The sequence below is a fragment of the Ruditapes philippinarum genome, unplaced genomic scaffold (assembly GCF_026571515.1).
Source record: "Ruditapes philippinarum isolate M1 unplaced genomic scaffold, ASM2657151v2 ctg5905_1_1_1_1, whole genome shotgun sequence".
In the NCBI taxonomy this organism is placed as follows: domain Eukaryota; kingdom Metazoa; phylum Mollusca; class Bivalvia; order Venerida; family Veneridae; genus Ruditapes; species Ruditapes philippinarum.
The window spans coordinates 1-23,420 of NW_026853438.1; the positions used below are offsets into that span (position 1 = coordinate 1).

Sequence of the window (23,420 nt, forward strand, 5' to 3'; positions counted from 1 at the left end):
TGTTTTGAATTCCAACCAGTAGTTTTCAAGTTATGCCCCGGACACAGAAAAGTAACAAAGGGCAGTAACTCTGTAATAAGTCAAGATGGAGTTATGGTTCTTGTGCACTGCACTTCCTCTCAATGTGCTTGATCATTGTATTAAGTTATAATGAATTCCAACAATTAGTCTTCAAGTTATGGTCCGGACAAAAGAAAGCAATGGAAAAGAACCAAAGGGCAATAACTCTGAAATTACTTTAGATAGAGTTATGGTTCTTGTGCACTGCACTTCCCCCTATTGTGTTTGACAATTGTATGAAGTTGTTTTGAATTCCATCCAGTAGTTTTCAAGTTAAGCCCCGGAAAATAACAAGAAACAAAGGGCAATAACTCTGTAATTAGTCAAGATAGAGTTATGGTTCTTGTGCACTGCACTTTCTCTGAATTTGCTTGACCATTGTATGTAGTTATCTTGAATTCCAACCATTAGTCTTCAAGTTATGGTCCGGACAAAAGAAAGCAATGGAAAAGTAACAAAGGGCAATAACTCTTTAATTACTTTAGATAGAGTTATGGTTCTTGTGCACTGCACTTCCCCTTATTGTGTTTGACAATTGTATGAAGTTGTTTTGAATTCCAACCAGTAGTTTTCAAGTTATGCCCCGGACACAGAAAAGTAACAAAGGGCAATAACTCTGTAATAAGTCAAGATGGAGTTATGGTTCTTGTGCACTGCACTTCCTCTCAATGTGCTTGACCATTTTATAAAGTTATAATGAATTCTAACAATTAGTCTTCAAGTTATGATCCGGACAAAAGAAAGCAATGGATAAGTAACAAAGGGCAATAACTCTGTAATTACTTTAGATAGAGTTATGGTTCTTGTGCACTGCACTTCCTCTCAATGTGCTTGACCATTGTATGTAGTTATATTGAATTCCAACCATTAGTCTTCAAGTTATGGTCCGGACAAAAGAAAGCAATGGAAAAGTAACAAAGGGCAATAACTCTGTAATTATTTTAGATAGAGTTATGGTTCTTGTGCACTGCACTTCCCCTTATTGTGTTTGACAATTGTATGAAGTTGTTTTGAATTCCAATCAGTAGTTTTCAAGTTATGCCCTGGACAAGGAAAAGTAACAAAGGGCAATAACTCTGTAATTAGTCAAGATAGAGTTATGGTTCTTGTGCACTGCACTTCCTCTCAATGTGCTTGACCATTGTGTGTAGTTATATTGAATTCCAACCATTAGTCTTTAAGTTATGCTCCGGACAAGGAAAATGCAACGGACGTCTGGACCGACCGACCGACCGACCAACCGCCCGACCGACCAACCGACCGACCGACCAACCACCAGGTGACTCCTATATACCCCCCCAAACTTCATTTTTGGGGGTATAATAATGTAATAATGTGTTTGGCACTCAAGGTAATGATAAACAAAACTTAAACCAAAACTGAAATCTATTTAGAGTCAAATTATATTTATACTATACTATATAATATTATATACTATTTATACTCAGATAAATTAAATCAACACTAACGTGAGCAGTTTCCTTCTACATCCAGGTACATATCAACTGGGCAGAGACATCTGTAGCCATAGTGATTGTTGCTAGGCACACAAAGGTGACTGCATGAAGAATTGTCACATGGATTTGCTGAAATTAAACATTTTAACATTGTTGAGATCAGTCACTAGTTTCTAAGACGACCTGGTTCTTACGAGGATTCAAACGTTGATAAGGGTTCATTGATCAATTGTAGTTTATAAGGTCTAAATTGTTGCTATTGAGAACTAAATAGCTGCTAAAAAAACAGGACTGAACTTTTGCAAAGAGACACTCCATTGTTGCATGCCAAGATTAGGACTGAATTGTTGCCAAGGTGACGGCTCAATTGTTGATTAGCAAAGATATCTTAAGAAGATCTACAAGACGTAATTCATTCAATAATATCATAACATTAACCCTTAGCACCCTATATATCTTAAATGGACTTGTCCATCATTCAATTTGGACAAAATCATTCACCATTTAAATTGTGTAGGGATTATTCCAAAACATTTAAGGAGTGAATATAGAACAACAGTAGATCCTGATCAAAAGACACTGATGTGCTGTCTGATCTTGGTACGCACTCAATTATTTTCATTAACTTATTTTCTCTATCTGCTCTTATACTAAATCTTCAAAAGGCATACTTAAAACAAACCTTGTGATGTTAAACTCCTATATAAAACAGGGTGGTATATTGAGGCTCTGAGAGCACTTCCTGTAGCCAGTGATTTTTCTATAACACCTGTAAACTTGTTTATTATCAAAGTGCTGTTGGACATGGTCCAATACAAATGATCCGTCAGTAAAGATAATGTTGGGGCAGCATGACCATCACTCTCTACACTATATATCTGAAAAAACAAATGTTATTTTATATATGATAATATCTTTTCATTATTATGTGTTTCTTTTGATGGGTTTTACATTGAACTCACACAGAAGAGATCTTCATAACGGTCACTTTCTAGCATAACTGTAGAGGAAGACCTGAAAGAGCATCGAAGTAGAACCATTGAAGTTCAGTTACCTAGCCAAATAGCTTCTTCACATGAAAAGATTATCCAAAGTCCCCATCGGGGAATTGAACAAACAGCAGTGAGAGACAAGTGGTTTGAAGTCATGAATCTAGGTTATTTAATTTTTTAGCTACACACAACAATTTGAAAATTGCAAAATTGTACTTAATCAAGGGCAATAACTCTGATAAAACCAAAATGATCCATTATGCGAAACCCAATTCTTAGGTGCACAACACCACATGCTGATCAGACTTTCCTGACATCTTTTTAAACCTTTAAATGGAAGAATTCTTTTAAATTCACAACAAATGTTAAATTTCACTGCACAAATTCAGCATGTTAAGTTAGGGCATTTATATTACAAGGTAAAGAATTTATATCAAAAATTTTATTTTACAAACATAATAAAATCATAACTTTCAGAACATACCTGTCTGTAACCGGTGTGAAGATTGATGGACTGTATAATATATACACCATGAAGTCTTGCCAACCAATGCAGAACATTACTGGTACCATCTAATACCAGATCCTGTGGCTTGGCAAGGTTATTTATCATCATTTTTAACGTAGAGCCATCAAGATTTGAAGACACAATGGAGCCATCACTGCCATTTGCACCCCATTCAGACCACAGTAATTTCCTGTAATACAGATACATTATGGTATAATCTGTGTCAATATGATCTTTTATAACTACATAATTGAGGCGTGTCACAACAAAACCAATGTAATGTGTTTGCGACCAGCATGGATCCAGACCAGCAAGCGCCTCCGTGCAGTCTGATCAGGATCCATGCTGTTCCCTTACAAACCCTATTACAAGTAGAGAAACTGACAGCGAACAGCATGGATCCTGATCAGACTGCGCTGAGGCGCAGGCTGGTCTGGATCCATGCTGGTCGCAAACCCACTATGTTGGTTTTGTCGTGGCACGGCTCATATGTCATTATTGTCTGTGTTACACAACCATGAGAGTGTTTCAATAAACTTGTAACTTCAATCAAACTATAATACATTCATTTAAACTAAACTACAAGTATTTAAAGGACAGAAAATTACTAGTATATCAGAATTCTGTGCATGTACCTAGACAATTTATAAGCCTTATAAACGAAATAAAGTGTAAAACAAGAATGTCGAACGACACATATACCCCCCTTTCTAGCCATTGACTCACATAATTGGTAATTTTATTACAAAAAATTGCCAAAAAAGGGTACATGGAAGTGTTCAATCATGGAAAAATCACGAAAACCATTTTAACATTTAAGGCCCATGTGACATTGACCTTTGACCTATGACCCCTAAATCAACAGAGGTCATCTACTACTTATGACCAATAACTAGGTGAAATATGAAGACTTTGTGATGAATACTTTTCAAGATAATCAGCGGAAACCCTTTTGACATTTAAGGCCCCTGTGACCTTGACCTTTGGCCCAAAAATCAATAGGGGTCATCTACTAGTGATGACCAATCACTATGTGAAATATGAAGACTTTGTGATACATACTTTTCAAGATAATCAGCGGAGACCATTTTGACATTTAAAGTCCTGTGACCTTGACCTTTGACCTAGTGACCCCAAAATCAATAGGGGTCATCTACTAGTTATGACCAATCACTGTGTGAAATATGAAGACTTTGTGATAAATACTTTTCAAGATAATCAGCGGAAACCATTTTGACATTTAAGGTCCCTGTGACCTTGACCTTTGACCTAGTGACCCCAAAATCAATAGGGGTCATCTACTAGTTATGACCAATCACTATGTGAAATATGAAGACTTTGTGATACATACTTTTCAAGATAATCAGCGGAAACCATTTTGACATTTAAGGCCCCTGTGACCTTGACCTTTGACCTAGTGACCCCAAAATCAATAGGGGTCATCTACTAGTTATGACCAATCACTATGTGAAATATGAAGACTTTGTGATAAATACTTTTCAAGATAATCAGCGGAAACCATTTTGACATTTAAGGTCCCTGTGACCTTGAACTTTAATCTAGTGACCCCAAAATCAATAGGGGTCATCTACTAGTGATGTCCAATCACTTTGTGAAATATGAAGACTTTGTGATACATATTTTTCTAGATTATCAGCAGAAACCATTTTGACATTTAAGGCCCCTGTGACCTTGACCTTTGACCTAGTGACCCCAAAATCAATAGGGGTCATCTACTAGTGATGGCCAATCACTATGTGAAATATGAAGACTTTGTGATAATTACTTTTCAAGATAATCAGCGGAAACCATGTGGTCTACCAACGGACCGACATTAGCAAAACAATATACCCCCTCTTCTTCGAAGGGGGGCATAATAAAACATTTTAGGATGATTCTTAATAACCGTTATCAATATTAAAGTAATAATAATACTTTTTTCTTACACCAATTATTGACTCTGTTATCTAAATTATCATAATATTCAGTCCATAACTTTATCATTATTTTATTTCTATTTTATATAATATATACTCCTGAAGGGAGTCATCATTCACAATTGAGAAAAATATATCTATCCTGATTCCAGGATGGAGAGTGAACTGGGCTAAATGAAAACTGTGAAAAGCCTAAAAAGAATATCACTCTGATAAATAGAATTGCTTATTAACTGATGCATATATCATGCAACAGTGAAAGACCAGGCAAATTAAGTCAATGCAAGGTAAAACAATATTGAAGACAAACTTACCTTGAGTTTACGTTCACCAGAACCGAGTATGGGCGTTCCAGATTTGTTACAAGAATTGAGCAGTTATCTCCCTTCCATGAACACACGATAATTTGACCAGCGTCTTTGTCAACCAGATATATATTAGACGTGACCCAGTCAACTGCCACACCAGTTACATGCCTCAGACCTGAAATGATAAGCGTGCCTTCAATGAACATTCTCATAAATGCCTAAAGATACATAACAATTTTCATAAAAATTCTAAAATGTACGATTAAAAAGTAAAATAATTTTGTCAAGTAACAAAGAATTAAATAATTTACACTTTTGTAAAAAGCACTTTAAATCTTTGAAAATAACCAAAAAAGGTCAAAATATGCAAAAACAGTCCTCATAATTAGTCGAAATATTGTGATAAATACTGCAAAATCAGACATTATATAATTGCATATTATAATTATGTTAGGTATTATGGAAATCTGAATACGTTTAATTTTCTGAAATTCTTTGCACATTTTCTCAAGGCTGATTTTCTTGAAAATTGTTTGCTCATCTGGAGGCATGCAGCTTTAAAATATTTCACAAGTTGTAATTATCATCTAATTTCATATAATCCTTGACCTATTTAACTTCTTAAATGGATATGACCAACATTTGTTTTTGGAAGAGTCAACATTATCGATTTCGTAATCCCTATTTTTGCATATTTCCATTATCATCTATTACCCTGCATCAGGAAAAGAATTTATATCACAAACAATTTTGCAAAGCTTTTAAACAACTGTTCGAGTAGGTATTCACAAAGAGGACATTTAGTTTTAATACATTTTACGCATTTTGCAGTCTCTATATATTCTAAAATATGCAATAACTGATAAAATTGGCTTTATTTTTCAGAAAACATCACACATAAATTTAAAATTAATTATTATTCTCATGGACATAACTAATAAAAACTAATTTTTCCAGAAGTGACAGACTGAAAAAAAACCATTCAAACAGGATTTCTTAATCAGAAGATGCCCGCAGACAGACAAATGACAAAGGGACACAATGTCAAGAACAATTGTTATGGTGAAATTTAATAAAATATAGTCTTCAATTCTCCATATCAATATTTTGATTCAATAATTAAGACAGTTGAGACTCCTTTAGCAGGTTTATTCACATTGCTTAAAAGTATCTTAAGCTTGTTAACATATATCAAAATATTAATAACAACAACAAACAAACAACATAGAAACCTTAATTTGAAAACTTTAAAATTGAAAAATACCTGTATCTATTAACATTTCGGGTTCTTCCTTTTGGTTTTTAACATCTAATTTTGTTTTATATACAGCTTTGCCATGTCTAGATACAATCAACATTATGTCATCTGGACCAAAACCTGCAGCAAGAAAATTTTACAACAGGTTAATATATAGTTAAAAAGTTACCTTATCATTTATAATATACATTGTAAAACTAACTTAAAGGCCCATTATGCCACAGAATTCTTTTTATGTTTGGTGTCCTGTTAATTAAGGTCTCAAAACAACAACTAATTGGCCAGTTACCTGAACCATCTTTTGCCTCTGTTAACTTTGACGATAAATACAATTACAATAATTTATTGTTTTTGTGTAAAAGTTAAAATACTTCTTTATTTAGTGTCATTTTGCTAATTCATTACAGACTATTTCTCACTCAGCGCTACTTTTCTAAAGTAATAAACCTTTTACCTGCTCTAAATGATTTTTTTAATGTTTCTAAAGAAGGGAAAAAACTATTCATTTCTGAGGCATAAATGTTGCCTTAATAAAAATACTTTTTCTACTACAGAATTGCCTTATTTTTACATAGACAAAGACAAAAAGAAAACAAAACCAGTGCTTAAATATCATTATTATAGAAACATATGATTAAAAAATAAATTTCTGGGGACAGTGTGCAACCAATCCTACTTTTGGAGTTACCTGGCCCTGAAATTGAGTTGTTCTTAACTTTTATCACTAAAATATGTTAAGAACAATGCTAAGATAATATAACTATCCTATTGATGTATATGACTACATGACAATAACACTTTCCTAATAATATGGAACTTTAATAAGACTACTTGACAACATCACTATCCTAGTGGTTTGACATGACTTTCTGACAACATCACTATCCTAGTGGTTTGACATGACTTTCTGACAACATCACTATCCTAGTGGTTTGACATGACAACCTGACAACATCACTATCCTAGTGGTTTGACATGACTTTCTGACAACATCACTACCCTAGTGGCTTGACATGACCTTCTGACAACATCACTACCCTAGTGGTTTGACATGACTTTCTGACACCATCACTATCCTAGTGGTTTGACATGACAACCTTACAACATCACTATCCTAGTGGTTTGACATGACTTTCTGACAACATCACTTCCCTAGTGGTTTGACATGACTTTCTGACACCATCACTATCCTAGTAGTTTGACATGACTTTCTGACAACATCACTATCCTAGTGGTTTGACATGACTACCTGACAATATCACTATCCTAGTGATTTGACATGGCTTTCTGACAACATCACTATCCTAGTGGTTTGACATGACCTTCTGACAACATCACTATCCTAGTGGTTTGCCATGACTTTCTGACAATATCACTTACCTAGTGATGTGACATGACTTTCTGACAATATCACTATCATTAGTGGTTTGACATGACTTTCTGACAACATCACTATCCTAGTGGTTTGACATGACTACCTGACAACATCACTTACCTAGTGCCGTAACATAACTTTCTGACAATATCACTTACCTAGTGCTGTTACATGACTATCTGGAAGATTTGTCAATGTGTCAATATCCTCTGTTTCAGTATAGTACACATCAACTGTCTTGCTGGTCACCAAAATTATCACTGGTTCATTTCCTATCCAACAAAAATGAATCAACATAATTTCTCATAAAGAAAGGCACATATTATCATGCTTATAACTAATATAAGTGTTCAACATCATTTGCCGACCAATGAAATTGCTCTAATTTAAAAAAAAAATGCCATTCTTATTGTATTGACAGGAACATTTTGTCACTAAAAATAACTATTCATTAAGTCGAACACTTTATAGTTTGGATAAAAGTGATCATGACTGTAAACTGAAAGTAGTTAAAACCCTGTCTCATAAAATGATGTGACATTGGTAAAATACTAAGGAAGATTAGTAGACCAGCGCTCCTTCATACAATGAAAGTGGTATTCGATTTTGATGGCAGTATTGTTTTGCTCGTAACTTCATTGAGAAAATATATTAAGACAAACACAAACTTTCTATAGACTGGATCCAGCAGGGTCAAATGAGGTTAAACACTAAGAAGTTAGTTTTTGTTAAGAGAACATTTTAATGATTAAAGACTCCACAGGAAGTGGTCGCTTCCTGCCAGGCAGTTCCTAATTGTTAAAATATCACTTAATTAATACACACTTACAGAATAATACACATCTATATATGTATGTCTATACATCTCATTAAGAGTATGACTCCACTGCAATAGCTTCTGTTTTACTTCATGCATCATTTTGTAGTATCATTTTGTGGGGGTTTTTTTCTTTTTTTCTTTTTTTTTTCAGTAAAAAATTGTCCAGTATTAAAGCAAATAATTATGGTTCACCTGTGAATTATTTCAATGTTAGTATTCAACCAAATAAATTAAAATCCCTTAAATACATGTATTAATAATGAATGGCACATTTACCCTCAGGTACAAACACATTTGTATTCATTCTGTAAAAGGAACTTGCGTGTTTTAAAATAGATGCTTATAAGCACCTGAAGTAAAGCAGCGATATTTGAAGAATGTTAGGAAAGGGTTAGGGTCAGGTCATACAGGGTAAAAAATGTGTGGTGTGATGCCAAAATTGGATTTTGTTTTAAATTATTACCATATCATATTTGTAGTTTTATTTAACTTCACAAAATTTGATCAAATGTCTCTTAACTGCTGTTTTCATTTTAATAATTTCCAAAATGTTTGTTAACAATTGTTAAATCAGGGAGCATTCTATAATCTTTATCAAGTACTTTTTGGGGATTCATCGCTTGAAACAAGTGTGACATTAATTGTCACAAAATATGCATCACAAAAGTTTTAGGTGGAGATATGTGGGCAAGCAATTAGTTGGTCCCTGACGTGAGTATACATATTTTTATCTACAATTTTACCTCTATGTGTGACCTTGCAGGGACGCGACATTCTGCCTCACAATGATGAAAAAACATATTAAACTCCATCAATGCACATAGAAGTAATGCTCCAGACAGGTGTCAAGAGATCTATTAGTGTGACCTTTTACCTAGAGTAGCTGGTTCATGTGCAGGGCACTTAAGGGCTGAGGCAAGTATCTGAGTACTCACAAATTTTTTTAAATAAACATGTTTTTATAACTGATGTACATGTTTTTATGGGTGTCTTGATAACAAAAGATTTGTGGTTTGATTTGGGAATCATATGTGCTGACTCGTGGTTCGAATCGGATCGTCACTTATCCGACGATCCACACCCCTACAGGGCACTATATTTCATGGTGCAAAAATTCTATAAAGTAATATTAAAATTCCTCTAATGCATGTAGGAGATAATTATGCTCTGGAAAATATCTGGAACTTTAATCAGCTTTAGTGACCTTGACATTGCAAATATTGTGTCAATAATAAATACATGTATCACAACTATAGTCACAATATTTTCATTACAATTTGTGTTACAAGATAACTAAATGGTTCCTATACACATTCTCTATGAATTTAAAAGTTTTGCTTAGGACAAATCGATGGCTCAGTGCAAAACTCAGCTAACACCATTTTTTGAAATTTTACAGGAGGGTGAAAAAACTGTCTAATTTTTTTCCCTACATGTATCTTTTAAATATTCTTATATTTTTTAATCATGCTAAAGGTCTTGAAACTTATATGATAAGTCATTTTCTAGTGGAATTAATTCTTAATGGTTTAAATGCAATTTTTTGAGTTAGCATGGGTTTTGCACTAAAAATCAAAGACTTTCCTAAAAACAAGTTAGCGCAAAACTAGGCTAAATCAACTTGGATGAGTTTTGCACTTGCAAATGAATGATTTGTTGAAACTAAAGTTGTAAAATATGTGCTAAGTCAAGTTAACATAATTTACAAATCTATTTGAATTATATAATAAGAGGAAAAAATTACATACAATGAACATTCTGAAACAATTTAAATAATTTAATTGTCAAAATTGATACTTCTATTTCTCTATTTAATAGTTATTTAACAATGCAACTTAAATATGACAATATTTGTAACTTAGACTGATCATTACGTATTATACACTTGTAGTGTTATAAAATGGGAAAGATGGGAATAAGGGATTATACCTGAAGTGAACATATAAATAAGACCTTTGAACACTTCATATGTAATGTTTGAGTAATTTTTGCACAAGCCATCAGAGGGCAATTTGAACTAAATCTTTGTGGTTCATTTTCTTCACATCAAATGTTTTTTTGTTTTTGTTTTTTAAAGTAAGCTGCTCTGTCTGAGAGAGCCTGTTTTATAAATTATACTTAACAAATATATTTGAGAAATTAACTGATTCAATACTGGCATGCGCCACAAACTGTTTCTCATTTTTAGTACATGTGTATCTAACGTTTCTGTTCCTCTAACAATAAAACAAATTTTTGATAGCATACCACTTTATAGAAACATTGTTCCAATTTTATTAAGCTTGGAAGTTATTATTATAGAATACAAATTGTTAATTTCCCCCTTTTAAATGTTTCATCTTAAATATCAAAAGCTTGAATTGAAATTTCACTATATCCAACTCTTTAAGTGACTTATTCTTTGGGATGCAAAAAAACTTGTTGTTATGTACAGCATTGCAATAGATTGATTGCTATGAAAAAAATGTTATAAAAAGTGTAAAGTAATAGCTATGAACAGATGTTTTTAATGTTTAAAGCTCTGCACCTTAATCATGTTTGAAATGTTTAGATAATTATTTAACATTAAAAGTTAAAACTTCATCAAAAAATGAAAATATTTGGACTCATGACCTGGCTTATGTGATATTCACTGGTAGGAGTACGTAGATAAGGCAGGTCAAAAGACTTACTTTTATATACTGTAAATTTAAAACGAGAACCTATTTATTTTAAAATTCTACATTTGGTAAATTTAAACAAATAAGAATTATTAGACTTATGCCAATCATGTTAGATAATTCCAGAGAACAAGTGTGTGAAGTTTCAATCCATTCCCTTCAGTAGTTATGGAGATATCAGCTTACACCAAAACATTTCTAAGTCAAAAAATGGGGAATAATTATGCAAAAAAGCAAATCAGAGTTATGGGACTTAATGTGTCAATCATGTTAGATAATTACAGAGAACAAGTGTGTAAAGTTTCAATCCATTCCCTTCAGTAGTTATAGAGATACCAGCTTACACCAAGAATTTCTAAGTAAAGAAAAGAGGCATAATTATGCGAAAAAGCAAATCAGAGTTATGGGACTTGTGCCAATCATGTTAGATAATCACAAAGAACAAGTGTGTGGGGTTTCAATCAATTCCCTTCTGTAGTTATGGAGATATCAGCTTACACCAAGAGTTTCTAAGTAGAAAAAAGAGGCATAATTATGCAAAAAAGCAAATCAGAGTTATGGGACTTGTGCCAATTAATCATGTTAGATAATCACAAAGAATAAGTGTGTGGGGTTTCAATCCATTCCCTTCAGTAGTTATTGAGATACTTGCTTACAAGCAAAAACTTAACCAAGAAGTTGAAAAAGGGGCATTATTATGCTAAAAAAGTAATCAGAGTTATGGGACTTGTGCCAATCATGTTAGATAATCACAGAGAACAAGTGTGTAAAGTTTCAATCCACTTCCTTCAGTAGTTTATATGGAGATACTTGCTTTCACGCAAAAACTTTACCACTGGGACGCTGACGCGCCAAATGGGTGAATGCATTAGCTCGATTATTCTGCGAATAGTCGAGCTAAAAATTGTAGAACAAAAAAGCATTTTTAAAGGTTTTAAGCATAAATTAAAGGAGTTATTAGAATTTTGATTAATAATTAGGTTTGAATCATGAGCCAGTGATCATAGAGGTTTACAACATATACCGGAACCTTATTAATATCAAGGTCTGGATATTAATCTGTGTAAAAGTAACAGCCCTACTATTGATAAATTAAATTCATCAGTTTGTAGTTTTATAAACTCTGATTTTAGCATGCTCTGTAAAACAATAGTATAGGAAATAAACCATTTACAATTTTCAATATCAACAAATTCCATTTACAATTTTCAATATCAACAAATTCCCACATCATTCTTAAGTTCAAATATTGAATACTATTATGTTAATAATGAGAATCACAGCTTTCACATGTGTAGAATTGTTATTTAATTTCGTGTTTAACTTATCTTTCATTTAATCTGGACTGGCAGGCCCGTCCTCATGACTTTGTGATTGTATGGCCAATTTGGTGGTTCTTAAGGGGCTACTCCCCCAGAAAATTTTATATTCTGAAATGCTCTTAGGAGCGTTTCCCCGTGTATTTAACACAGTTTAAGTCTGCCACTAGTACATATAATTTTGGCATATGTCACTGATTTTTTACAAAGATTTGTGCAAAAATAAAAGGTTGACTACCAATCGCATAACGGATGGACAGTTGTACATAAAATATGAATAATTAATATTTTGGCAAATGAAAAATAAACAATAATTGATGTTGTTATAATTCTTCATTTTTTTCTGATTATCATAAATAAACAAATACAAGAATATTACATATAAGAGCAGTAGTACACAGATTGTGTTCACAATGGTTTAAGCTTAATAATCAATTGATTAGAGTCTCATTTTATGTGAATTTTCAAAAAACATATGGCCGTCGTTCGTTTTGGAAACAAAAATTATTTTGGTTGATTTGGTTTCTATGGAGCTGTGTCACACGTCATGATATCTTACTATTTTAAACTTTTTTCCGACAGCCCTGACTTGGTATTGCAAAGAAAAATCATATTGTTTTATATTGCAATATTAACAGACTATGAACTATGTTAAAGGGTAAGGTCTACATAACCTTAACTTCATAGTTTAATTGTTTATATTATGTCCTTCTAATTATCTATTTTTGAGAGTTATTTTAGATTTTGCACTTTGTTAAAAGTAATATTGTTTGTAAATTTCAACAACTTTATGCAGTATCATTCAAAGTCAAGCTATATACAAGTAGAGAACACTTCCTATTCTTTTTATTTAGAAGGGTATATAAAAAATAACCACATGAAAGCTAAATCAATAATTTTCGAGGGGCTACTGCCAATTATGAATATTATTTTCATTCAGTGCATCTAAAATTAAGTCCTCATCTGCTTTATTATAAAATCTAAAAATAGCTTCTAATTATGCCTTTGTAAATCTGGTTCTGAATAAGACACAAATCTAGATTTTAAATTTTCCAAAACTTTGTTCAGGGTTAGGGTCTGTCAAAGAATGCACAGGATAAACTAAATTCTTATCTATGCCTTGTAACAAAACAATACTTCTTTTTATCTATGACACTGTTTGACTAAAACTTCTTTACAAATGATGCGATGTCAAGTCATAATAGCAAAAATTGTAGACTTCTTGCAATAAAATAATGTCACACTAATGTATGGCCACACTGAATTAAGGCTTCAAAACTATTGCAAGTTTAAAATATGGGTCATCTAAACTATTGCAAGTTTAACACAGGGTGGTACAAATGTAATTTTAAATTAATATTCTTATATTCTATGTTATAAAAGAACTACATGCTATAGCTTCATAATATTACTTAGTGCGTTACACTTAGGCTTAGTCAAGTTAGACTAGTTTTGCACTGGCAAATTTTTGTGGGTTGAAAAAAAAAATGGTGCAAAACTCATACTAACTTGACTTAACCTAGTTTTGCAGTAACTAATTTGATCAATTTGACTTAGCATGTTTGCTTGAAATTTAAATATAATTACTAATACAGGGAATATGTTCAAAATATTTTCAGAGATCAAGGGATGTTTGATTAACTTTCAGAATTTATGGAAAAGTCATTTTAGGTGAAATATGGACTTAGCTGAGTTTTGCGCTGAGCCATCGAAATGTTTTTCAGTTAGCTCTAAGTCAATCTTTGATAATGTATTACAAATATTTATATTTGATATCAGAAAAGGAAAATAAAGTCCATTTCTAGGGCTGTGCATTGCCATTTTTTTCTGTCACGATACATATCACGATATTTGTTTTTCAAAACGATGCGATTCACGATATGTATTGCATACTTTGAAGAAATGCGATGCATATTGCGATTCTTATGTTGCGATACGATACGTATCACGATACTGACTTTCAGACTTAGTATATAAAAATTTGGCCATTTGTTTACAGCATAATTATACGAATATAATATAAAACTATTACAATAACAAAAAAAAACTCTTTAACTTGTTGTTATAACTTGGTTTCCGATTTTGATCTTTCAACAATTTACTTTTCTGATTACTTGAGGATTAAAGGTATTTTTAATTATACCATAACAGCAAATTGATATCTACTAGCTATTCTAACACTAAAATCCACTACTGTAAATATGGCAGTTTAACAATTTCAGACTAAAGATTTTTCTTGTCAAAAAAATAGTAACAAGTGATCTACAATTAGAACAACAACTGTGAAAATGACAGTTTATAAGTTTCAGTCGAAAGATTTGTGCTCAATCCCAGAGTATTTTATTTTGAGTTTGCAAATTTTGCAAACACTCCACGTCCGGTCTTCCACATTATACAACACTGTCTGATGGTTCCCCAAAAACTACAATGTTCCCAAAACCCGTGAATTATATGACCGGGGAGGATTGACTGTAATTTCCCTTTCTACATATTTTGCAGTCTTCATGTTTTCTGTTTGTTTGTTTTGTTGTTTTTTTACGGGAAAATGATGTCAACGGAAATGAAAGTATAAATACGTGACGAATATCACATGGGGATGTTGTCATCATCACTATTTTAATCCGACAATTAGTGCTACAAAATAAAATTACAAATCCATGTTTGTAAGTTGTTTTTTCTTGAAATCGCACAGATCTCTAAATATGTTTTATTATAAACAAGTTCAACTTAAGAACACCAGCCCATTTACATGGAATTGATAAAACTTGGTTAGTACCGTTAAATGATTGATTGCGGACACGGGGAAACGAGATGACAACGATAGTATGATAATAGTCGCGCTTGTTTATTGTTTTCATTCCGAGCTATTTTTCTTTCTTCAGTCATTCAAAAATACGTTTGTTCTTATATTCCTGGAAGATATTGTTAGTGTATTGCGATACATTCCCGCTGTATCGATACATCGGGAGGTGAAATATGTATTGCAGACATATTTTCATTCCTAATTTTACCGAAATGGATAGAGGTGTAACGATTCATCGATGCATCGCGATCTGTCTTGTCCTCGATGTATGCATCGTAATGAAATTACAAATTCCAATATATTACCAATATAATACCAATTTAAAATGTCCACGTATGATTACACATTATAACTGTTTATGAATTAATGCCAACAGGTAAAAACTTTATATACTTTCAGTTTCTACAACCATAATGATAAGTATTTAAATAATATAGACTGTTTATTTTTGTTCCTATAAAAATACTTAATTAAAGTAGTTCATATGATATATATGTATTACAATAAATTTAGTCAACAACTCCTAATTGTAGCATTAAATTACCTTTCAAATGCTAACAAAAATGTAAAGTTTTGTAGTGTAGGTAAAATTGGAACATTTGAAGAAACTCCTTTAAGGGGTACAGGTTTATACAGCATACACAATTATGGAGGCAGACAGCCTGCCCAAAATGGAATAAGGGACTATTTATTTTGTTTAATAAAGGGCCATTGATTCCTTTATTCAGTATTGATACAGAATGAACTCATTTGTTATGTCTTAATCCTGTTTAAAATTAGATGGCCCCTTTTCCTACTTCAATAATGCCGACGGAAACACTGAGCAACGGGTGCAACAAAGTGATTCCTGAGCACAGCCCCATCTGGTGCCAGTATGAAAATGGAAGCTGGACAAGTTCCTTTAAAGCCATCAGCAGGTTACTAGCATGTACAAACAATTATCAAGACATTCTTCTTACCTGTAACCAAACATGTCCGGTTGTCATCTTCTAACACATATCCACTGTAACAGGAACATGAGTAACCTCCCCTGCCATTTATACACAGCTGGCTACATGAAGGGACTCCCTTTGTATCAACTTTACATGCTTTGTACTGGATGTCAGATGTTTCTGAAAATCATGTTTAAGAGTTATAATATTCAAGTTGAGCAGTTAGTGTTTCAAGTTGAACAGTTATCATTAAAAGTTGAAAAGTAATTCATACTGAAGTTGAACAGTTAAATTTGCATATAAATATTTTCTTTTATTAACAGTTCCCTGACAACGCCTGGCCTGCTAGTCATAATCAGAATTGATTGTTAAGCAGTATCGTGTAGATGTAGATGTTATCAAAATCAAGTTGAACAGTAACTGTTGTTTCAAGTTGAACAGTTGTCATAATTTATTAAGTTGAAAAAATATCAAAATCAAGATGAACAGTTACCATATTCTAGGTGAATTGGTAATTTTCTTTCGATATCATAAATACATAATTTGTTTATAAATGTATCTAACAAAATTTACAAGAAACGCCAGCTTATGTCATCTTATGAAACTTGAAAAAAAAATACCTCTTCAAAATACATAAATTATGTAATTTAACAATGCTGTACAATTTGTGATCAGATAAATTAGCAATAATAAGATCACAAGTGACCCTTGTTGAGCTCAAACCCAAATCCCATACCTACCGGTACATACCCGAGACAGTAACATACCCCAAGCCAGGACAGTAATCACAGTATATGAACAAGTCTACTCTCTGTTATCAAAAGTAAGGTACCAGTTTAAATGTATATGCTCTCAAGTAAGGGCCATCGTCAATGGTCCGGTCAGTCCGGTCTTGGCAGGATCAATATTTTGGCCAAAAAATATCTGGTCCTTAGTGGGAAAAAAACGACAAATTAACAACCAAAAAATCCAAAACAAAAACATGTGTCACTAACACTGCAATTTGACACTGAACTGGTCCCTAATATGCAAGGCGCAGTAATTAATATACAAACATGATGCTATACAACTGGATACTGTTAACTTACCAGGTACGTACATGTAGGGGTACTACGAAGTCAAATGTTATCTTAATTGGCATTATATCGACGTGGCTTCGGACAGTTTACTGTTTATATATATTAATGTATATGATTGAAAATGTAACATCACAATTCTATAAATTCTACTGCTGTTCACATACAAATTCTTTTATACAAAAGTTTAAAATATCAAGATATCATGATAATTGTGACACAGTTCCGTCGGAACCAAATCAACCAAAATTATTTTTGTTTCCAGAATGAACAACGGCGAAATGTTTTTGAAAAATTCATATAATAAAATGAGATCCTGACCAATTGATAATAAAACTTAATTAAACCATTGTGAAACACAATCTGCGTACTACTGCTCTTGTAAGTAATATTTCCAGTGATTTTTTTCCAATTTTCAAAACAACCTGTGGCTTTCTGAACGGAAAAATATAACGCTTGAAATCAGAAAAGGGAAAAATTAAATTCAAACAACTGAGATTATGAAATTTTATAAAATGTTTAATTTCAGTTTTACATGCATGGTTCATAGCAGAGGCTATCTAAAGGGACAGTTTTTTGTCTTTTGATACAAGTAAGCTGCTCTCTGCTCTCGTGAAGAATGTGCACAGGGCATTTTAGGAGGGCAAATATTAGCATTTTCAGGGGAAAATATACCTATTTTGGGCTACTGGGTAAACAGCCTTTATTCGGCTGTAAAATACAGGGAAAAAATCACTGACTTCTCATATTTGTTAATTTATAATTATCAGATAAAAATGAAGAATTATATCAACATCAATTAATGTTTATTTTTCATTTGTTAAATATTAATTATTCATATTTTATGTACAACTGTCCATCCGTTATGCCATCAGTAGTCAACCTTTTACTCTTTAAACTTACCACGAAAAATCAGTGACAATTATGCCACAATAATGTGTACTCATGGCAGACTGTAGACTGTGCCAAATACACAGGAAAACTCTCTTGAGAGCATCCTAGAATACAAGAATTTCACGGGGAGCATGCCCTCGTAGAACCACCAAATTGGACGCATGAATCACAAAATCACAAAATCGTGAAGACAGGCCTGCAAGTAAAGTACAGTGGTCAGAAGTAACATGTGCTTTAACTCGCAAGGCATGGTACACATTGAATTATATAGGCTCACAAGACAGGGTACAGTGATTTTGTTTAAATGTGATTATTCTCAACAAAATCCTGAGCAGAATTTCAGTTTCGCTAATCTTGGGAGTTCAACCATTGGCACCAGAGTCCTTAAATAATCATTAAATAAATGAAATTATACCCATCAGGTCTAGGATTTCATGATATTTATGAAAAGTCCAAGAACATGACTTTTTAAAATGAATTCCAATTGAATTTTGAGTAATATATGATCAGATATATTCATTTGAATGCGGCATCATGTAAATTATGGCAGTTCTAATCTGTGTAAACAATTTTTAGCAAAAACATGTAACCCCTGTGGGTGATTGTGGTCAACAATTGTTATGCAATTAAAAATACAGCATACAATACAGAAATTTAAGGTGCTGGCGCATTAGAAGAGATACCCAGGATGCAAAATAATCCAGATTTGAGGAAAAAGGCAAATGCAAAAGATGTGTTTATGGACTTAAAAAAATTGGCCCATATAAAAATGAAACTAGAAATGTGTCCATAGGGCACGGGTGCCCCCACCGTGCCACTGTTCTGTCAATCTTTTTACTAAGTCAAGGGAAATAACTCTATAAATATTTGATAAATCCACAAACGAAACCCCAGGTGCAAATTTAAAATATGCTGAGCAACATGCCCATAAGGTTTAATGACTATGTCAAATCCAAGTTGAAAATTGCAAAATTTTCTTAGTGAAGGGCAATAACTTTAAAAATACTAAATAAATTCAGACGAAAATACCTGGTGCACAACTGCACATGCTGATCAATATTCCTGTAAAGTTACATGACTCTAGGTCAAATACTTTTTGAGTTACGTGCGACACATGTTGAAAATTGCCAAATTTTACTAAGTCAAGGGCAATAACTCTGAAAATACTAAAAATATCCACACGAAAATACCCAGGTGCACAACTACACATGCTGATCAACATTCCTGTAAAGTTTCATGACTCTAGGTCAAATTCTTTTTGAGTTACGTGCGACACAAGTTGAAAATTGCAAAATTTTACTAAGTCAAGGGCAATAACTCTGAAAATACTAAAAATATCCACACGAAAATACCCAGGTGCACAACTACACATGCTGATCAACATTCCTGTAAAGTTTCATGACTCTAGGTCAAATACTTTTTGAGTTACATGCGACACAAGTTGAAAATTGCAAAATTTTACTAAGTCAAGGGCAATAACTCTGAAAATACTAAAAATATCCAGACGAAAATACCCAGGTGCACAACTACACATGCTGATCAACATTCCTGTAAAGTTTCATGACTCTAGGTCAAATACTTTTTGAGTTACATGCAACACAAGTTGAAAATTGCAAATTTTACTAAGTCAAGGGCAATAACTTTGAAAATACTAATAATATCCAGACGAAAATACCCAGGTGCACAACTACACACGCTGATCAACATTCCTGTAAAGTTTCATGACTCTAGGTCAAATTCTTTTTGAGTTACGTGCGACACAAGTTGAAAATTGCAAAATTTTAATAAGTCAAGGGCAATAACTTTGAAAATACTAATAATATCCAGACGAAAATACCCAGGTGCACAACTACACACGCTGATCAACATTCCTGTAAAGTTTCATGACTCTAGGTCAAATTCTTTTTGAGTTACGTGCGACACAAGTTGAAAATTGCAAAATTTTAATAAGTCAAGGGCAATAACTCTGAAAATACTAAAAATATCCAGACGAAAATACCCAGGTGCACAACTACACATGCTGATCAACATTCCTGTAAAGTTTCATGACTCTAGGTCAAATACTTTTTGAGTTACATGCAACACAAGTTGAAAATTGCAAATTTTACTAAGTCAAGGGCAATAACTTTGAAAATACTAATAATATCCAGACGAAAATACCCAGGTGCACAACTACACATGCTGATTAACATTCCTGTAAAGTTTCATGACTCTAGGTCAAATACTTTTTGAGTTACATGCGACACAAGTTGAAAATTGCAAAATTTTACTAAATCAAGGGCAATAACTCTGAAAATACTAAAAATATCCACACGAAAATACCCAGGTGCACAACGACATATGCTGATCAACATTCCTGTAAAGTTTCATGACTCTAGATCAAATACTTTTTGAGTTACGTGCGACACAAAAGTGAACGGACGGACAGACGGAAGGACGGACGGACAAGGGTAAATCTAAATGCCCGCCACTAACGTGGGGGCACAAAAAAGTGATGTGAAATCCGTATTACTCATAATAAAAAATGTTACCTTTGTTTAATTCTATCTAATTATAATGCCTAAGATATATCACAAGTTTAAAAGCAATATCTTTGACTGTTTTTGAGAAATTACATTTTTTCATTTTAAGCCCTATCTGGCAATTTCACCAGCCTGTTTTAATACAACTTCTACTATTTTCGCATTTATAATGTCTATAAATTTACAGATAGAAAAATCTGTAAAATTATAGATGGTCCATAAATTTACAGACTGTCCGTAAATATCATGAAATCCTAGACCTGCCCATATATCACAAACTACCCGAAATATTATCAAAAAAATATCAGACACACCCTCGTATATACTGTCATAATTTCAGGCTATATCTTAGAATCGCTAGATTGTAGTCGTGTATTGTTTGTATTGTTATGTTTTATTCAGTGTTAATGCGACAAGATCCGTCTTCTCTGCTTATCAAAATAATATGTCACTTACCTGAACACAAAGTCTGCAAAATGAGAGCATAAAATATAAGTGAACGTGTATATTTCATGCTGTGCTGTCCCTGTCGTCTGCACGTATGTGTAGAACAATTCAATCACGGAAACGCATGCTTTTCTCGTGCTGGTCGAGGCATACACGATTAGTAGAAATAATATTGAAACTTGATACATGTTGGAAACTAAACTTGGAATTGCCAGCCATTAATCGAATAAAAGTAACGAGTTTTGTATTATTTTATTACACGTATAACATTAAAAAAATCCGTGATATGTCTCTGAAAGTCTTATCAGAGTAATTCTGGTTTATTTGTTCGTTCTGTGGTTTGTCCATTTAGTCAGTTAATAAGTCAGTTAGCAAGACGACTGGCCGGCCGGTCTGTCAGCTAGTCAGTTAGTTTAGCAAGGCTTTCTTCTGATAAAACTTCAAAAAATCTAGACAAAAAAGAAAGTATGAAATGATAAAGAGTATAAATCATTGATGATGGAGCGTGCTTTACTACTTTATCTTGTGTCGGGCACTGTTCAGGGTCCGTACATTAAACAACCACCTTCCGCCTGATGCCTTTAAATGGCAAATTAAGTTAAGGACAGAAATATTAAAATTATTCTATGTATTCAAATCACGCTAAAATTACATTTTTTAAAGTCCTAGCATGAACTACTGTATATTTTCTACATATTTTGGGTTTGAAGCGTGAATGTATCTATATATGCTGAACGAAATTTAGGCGCCGATAGAATCACAGAGTGGTTTTAAAACAAGTCCCCTAAGTTACAATAACAGATATTGTGAATATTGTATGATTGAAGCAAGTGTAAGTCATTTATTCTTTATAAGGAGAAAAGTTTTGTTCCTGTGACAGTCTAGTGTTTCAACTTTGAGGACATTTACAGAATAGTGAATGAAAAATTCAAACCTAAGATATCAAAAATTTGCCCCGTGTCTCCCTTTGTTAAAGCTCAACTCAATGTTCCATGAATGTTAAGTCATATTTCGTGAGAACTTTATATTTTGAGCCAGTTTTGTCACTGTCCATTCAAACGCATATAACTTTTGTTTTGATCCACATGGACCATGACGGAAAGAATTTCTCAAGGATGACTGCATGAAAACCCCATACAAAATGAAGTAAAGTGATAATAGAGAAAAGTCAGGAAGTGTAATGCGATTAAAATGAAATGAGCCACGTCACGACAAAACCAACATAATGGTTTGCGACCAGCATGGATCCAGACCAGCCTGCGCATCCGCGCAGTCTGATCAGGATCCATGATGTTCGCTTACAAACCCTATAACAAGTAGAGACACTGATAGCGAACAGTATGGATCCTGATCAGACTGCGCGGATGCGCAAGCTGGTCTGGATCCATGCTGGTCGCAAACCCATTATGTTGGTTTTGTCGTGACGCGGCTCAAATACATATATAGGATTCCTTGGAAGGACTCGCCCCATGTGTGTTCTTAGACTAACACAAGATATTGTTGGTTGTGAATCTGATTTGAAGGGATTTTTTATCTCCACATTTATACGTTTGAAAATACATTTTAGCTTGTCTGGATCCATGCTGGTCGCAAACACATTATGTTGGTTTTGTCGTGACGCGGCTCATTTAAACGTTGGGATGAATATTTGGGAGTTTGTGTGTTTTTGTTAGATATTTTGAAGTTTTTGTTAAGTAAAAAGAATTTGATGTTAACGTCAATCTAACACGTTATACTTATTGAGTACATACATGTATTTATCACACACCCTTGCCGATTTTGCGACTCCGTAAATATGGTATTGCACGGCCGTGCATATATTTTGACGTGACGTCATTAGCGTTATACAAACATAGTGTAAAGACGCGCTAAATGTTGGCGTTAAACTATAGGCGCGTCAATGAAAAATGACTCTTATTTCACTTTAAACGGTCTTTATTTTGGGTATGTGATAAAAAGAATATTAAATTCGTGTAAGGTCTTTACTGAATTTATTGCACTCGTTCAATAAAATAATATTATGCTCGCCAGGGGCTCGCATAATATCATTTT

At 33.2% G+C, this 23,420-nt stretch overlaps 1 protein-coding gene across 1 annotated transcript; it reads right to left on the reverse strand.

The window, feature by feature from the left end:
* Window positions 1–2,199: 2,199 nt before the first annotated feature.
* LOC132736880 (low-density lipoprotein receptor-related protein 4-like) lies at window positions 2,200–21,541 on the reverse strand (the record flags this gene model as incomplete). Its single annotated transcript, XM_060724096.1, is given in 7 exon segments — window positions 2,200–2,395; window positions 2,994–3,207; window positions 5,269–5,437; window positions 6,527–6,640; window positions 8,054–8,167; window positions 16,457–16,609; window positions 21,378–21,541. Coding segments are annotated over 7 exon segments (1,018 nt in total), but the record flags the coding sequence as incomplete, so codon positions are not given.
* Window positions 21,542–23,420: the final 1,879 nt, after the last annotated feature.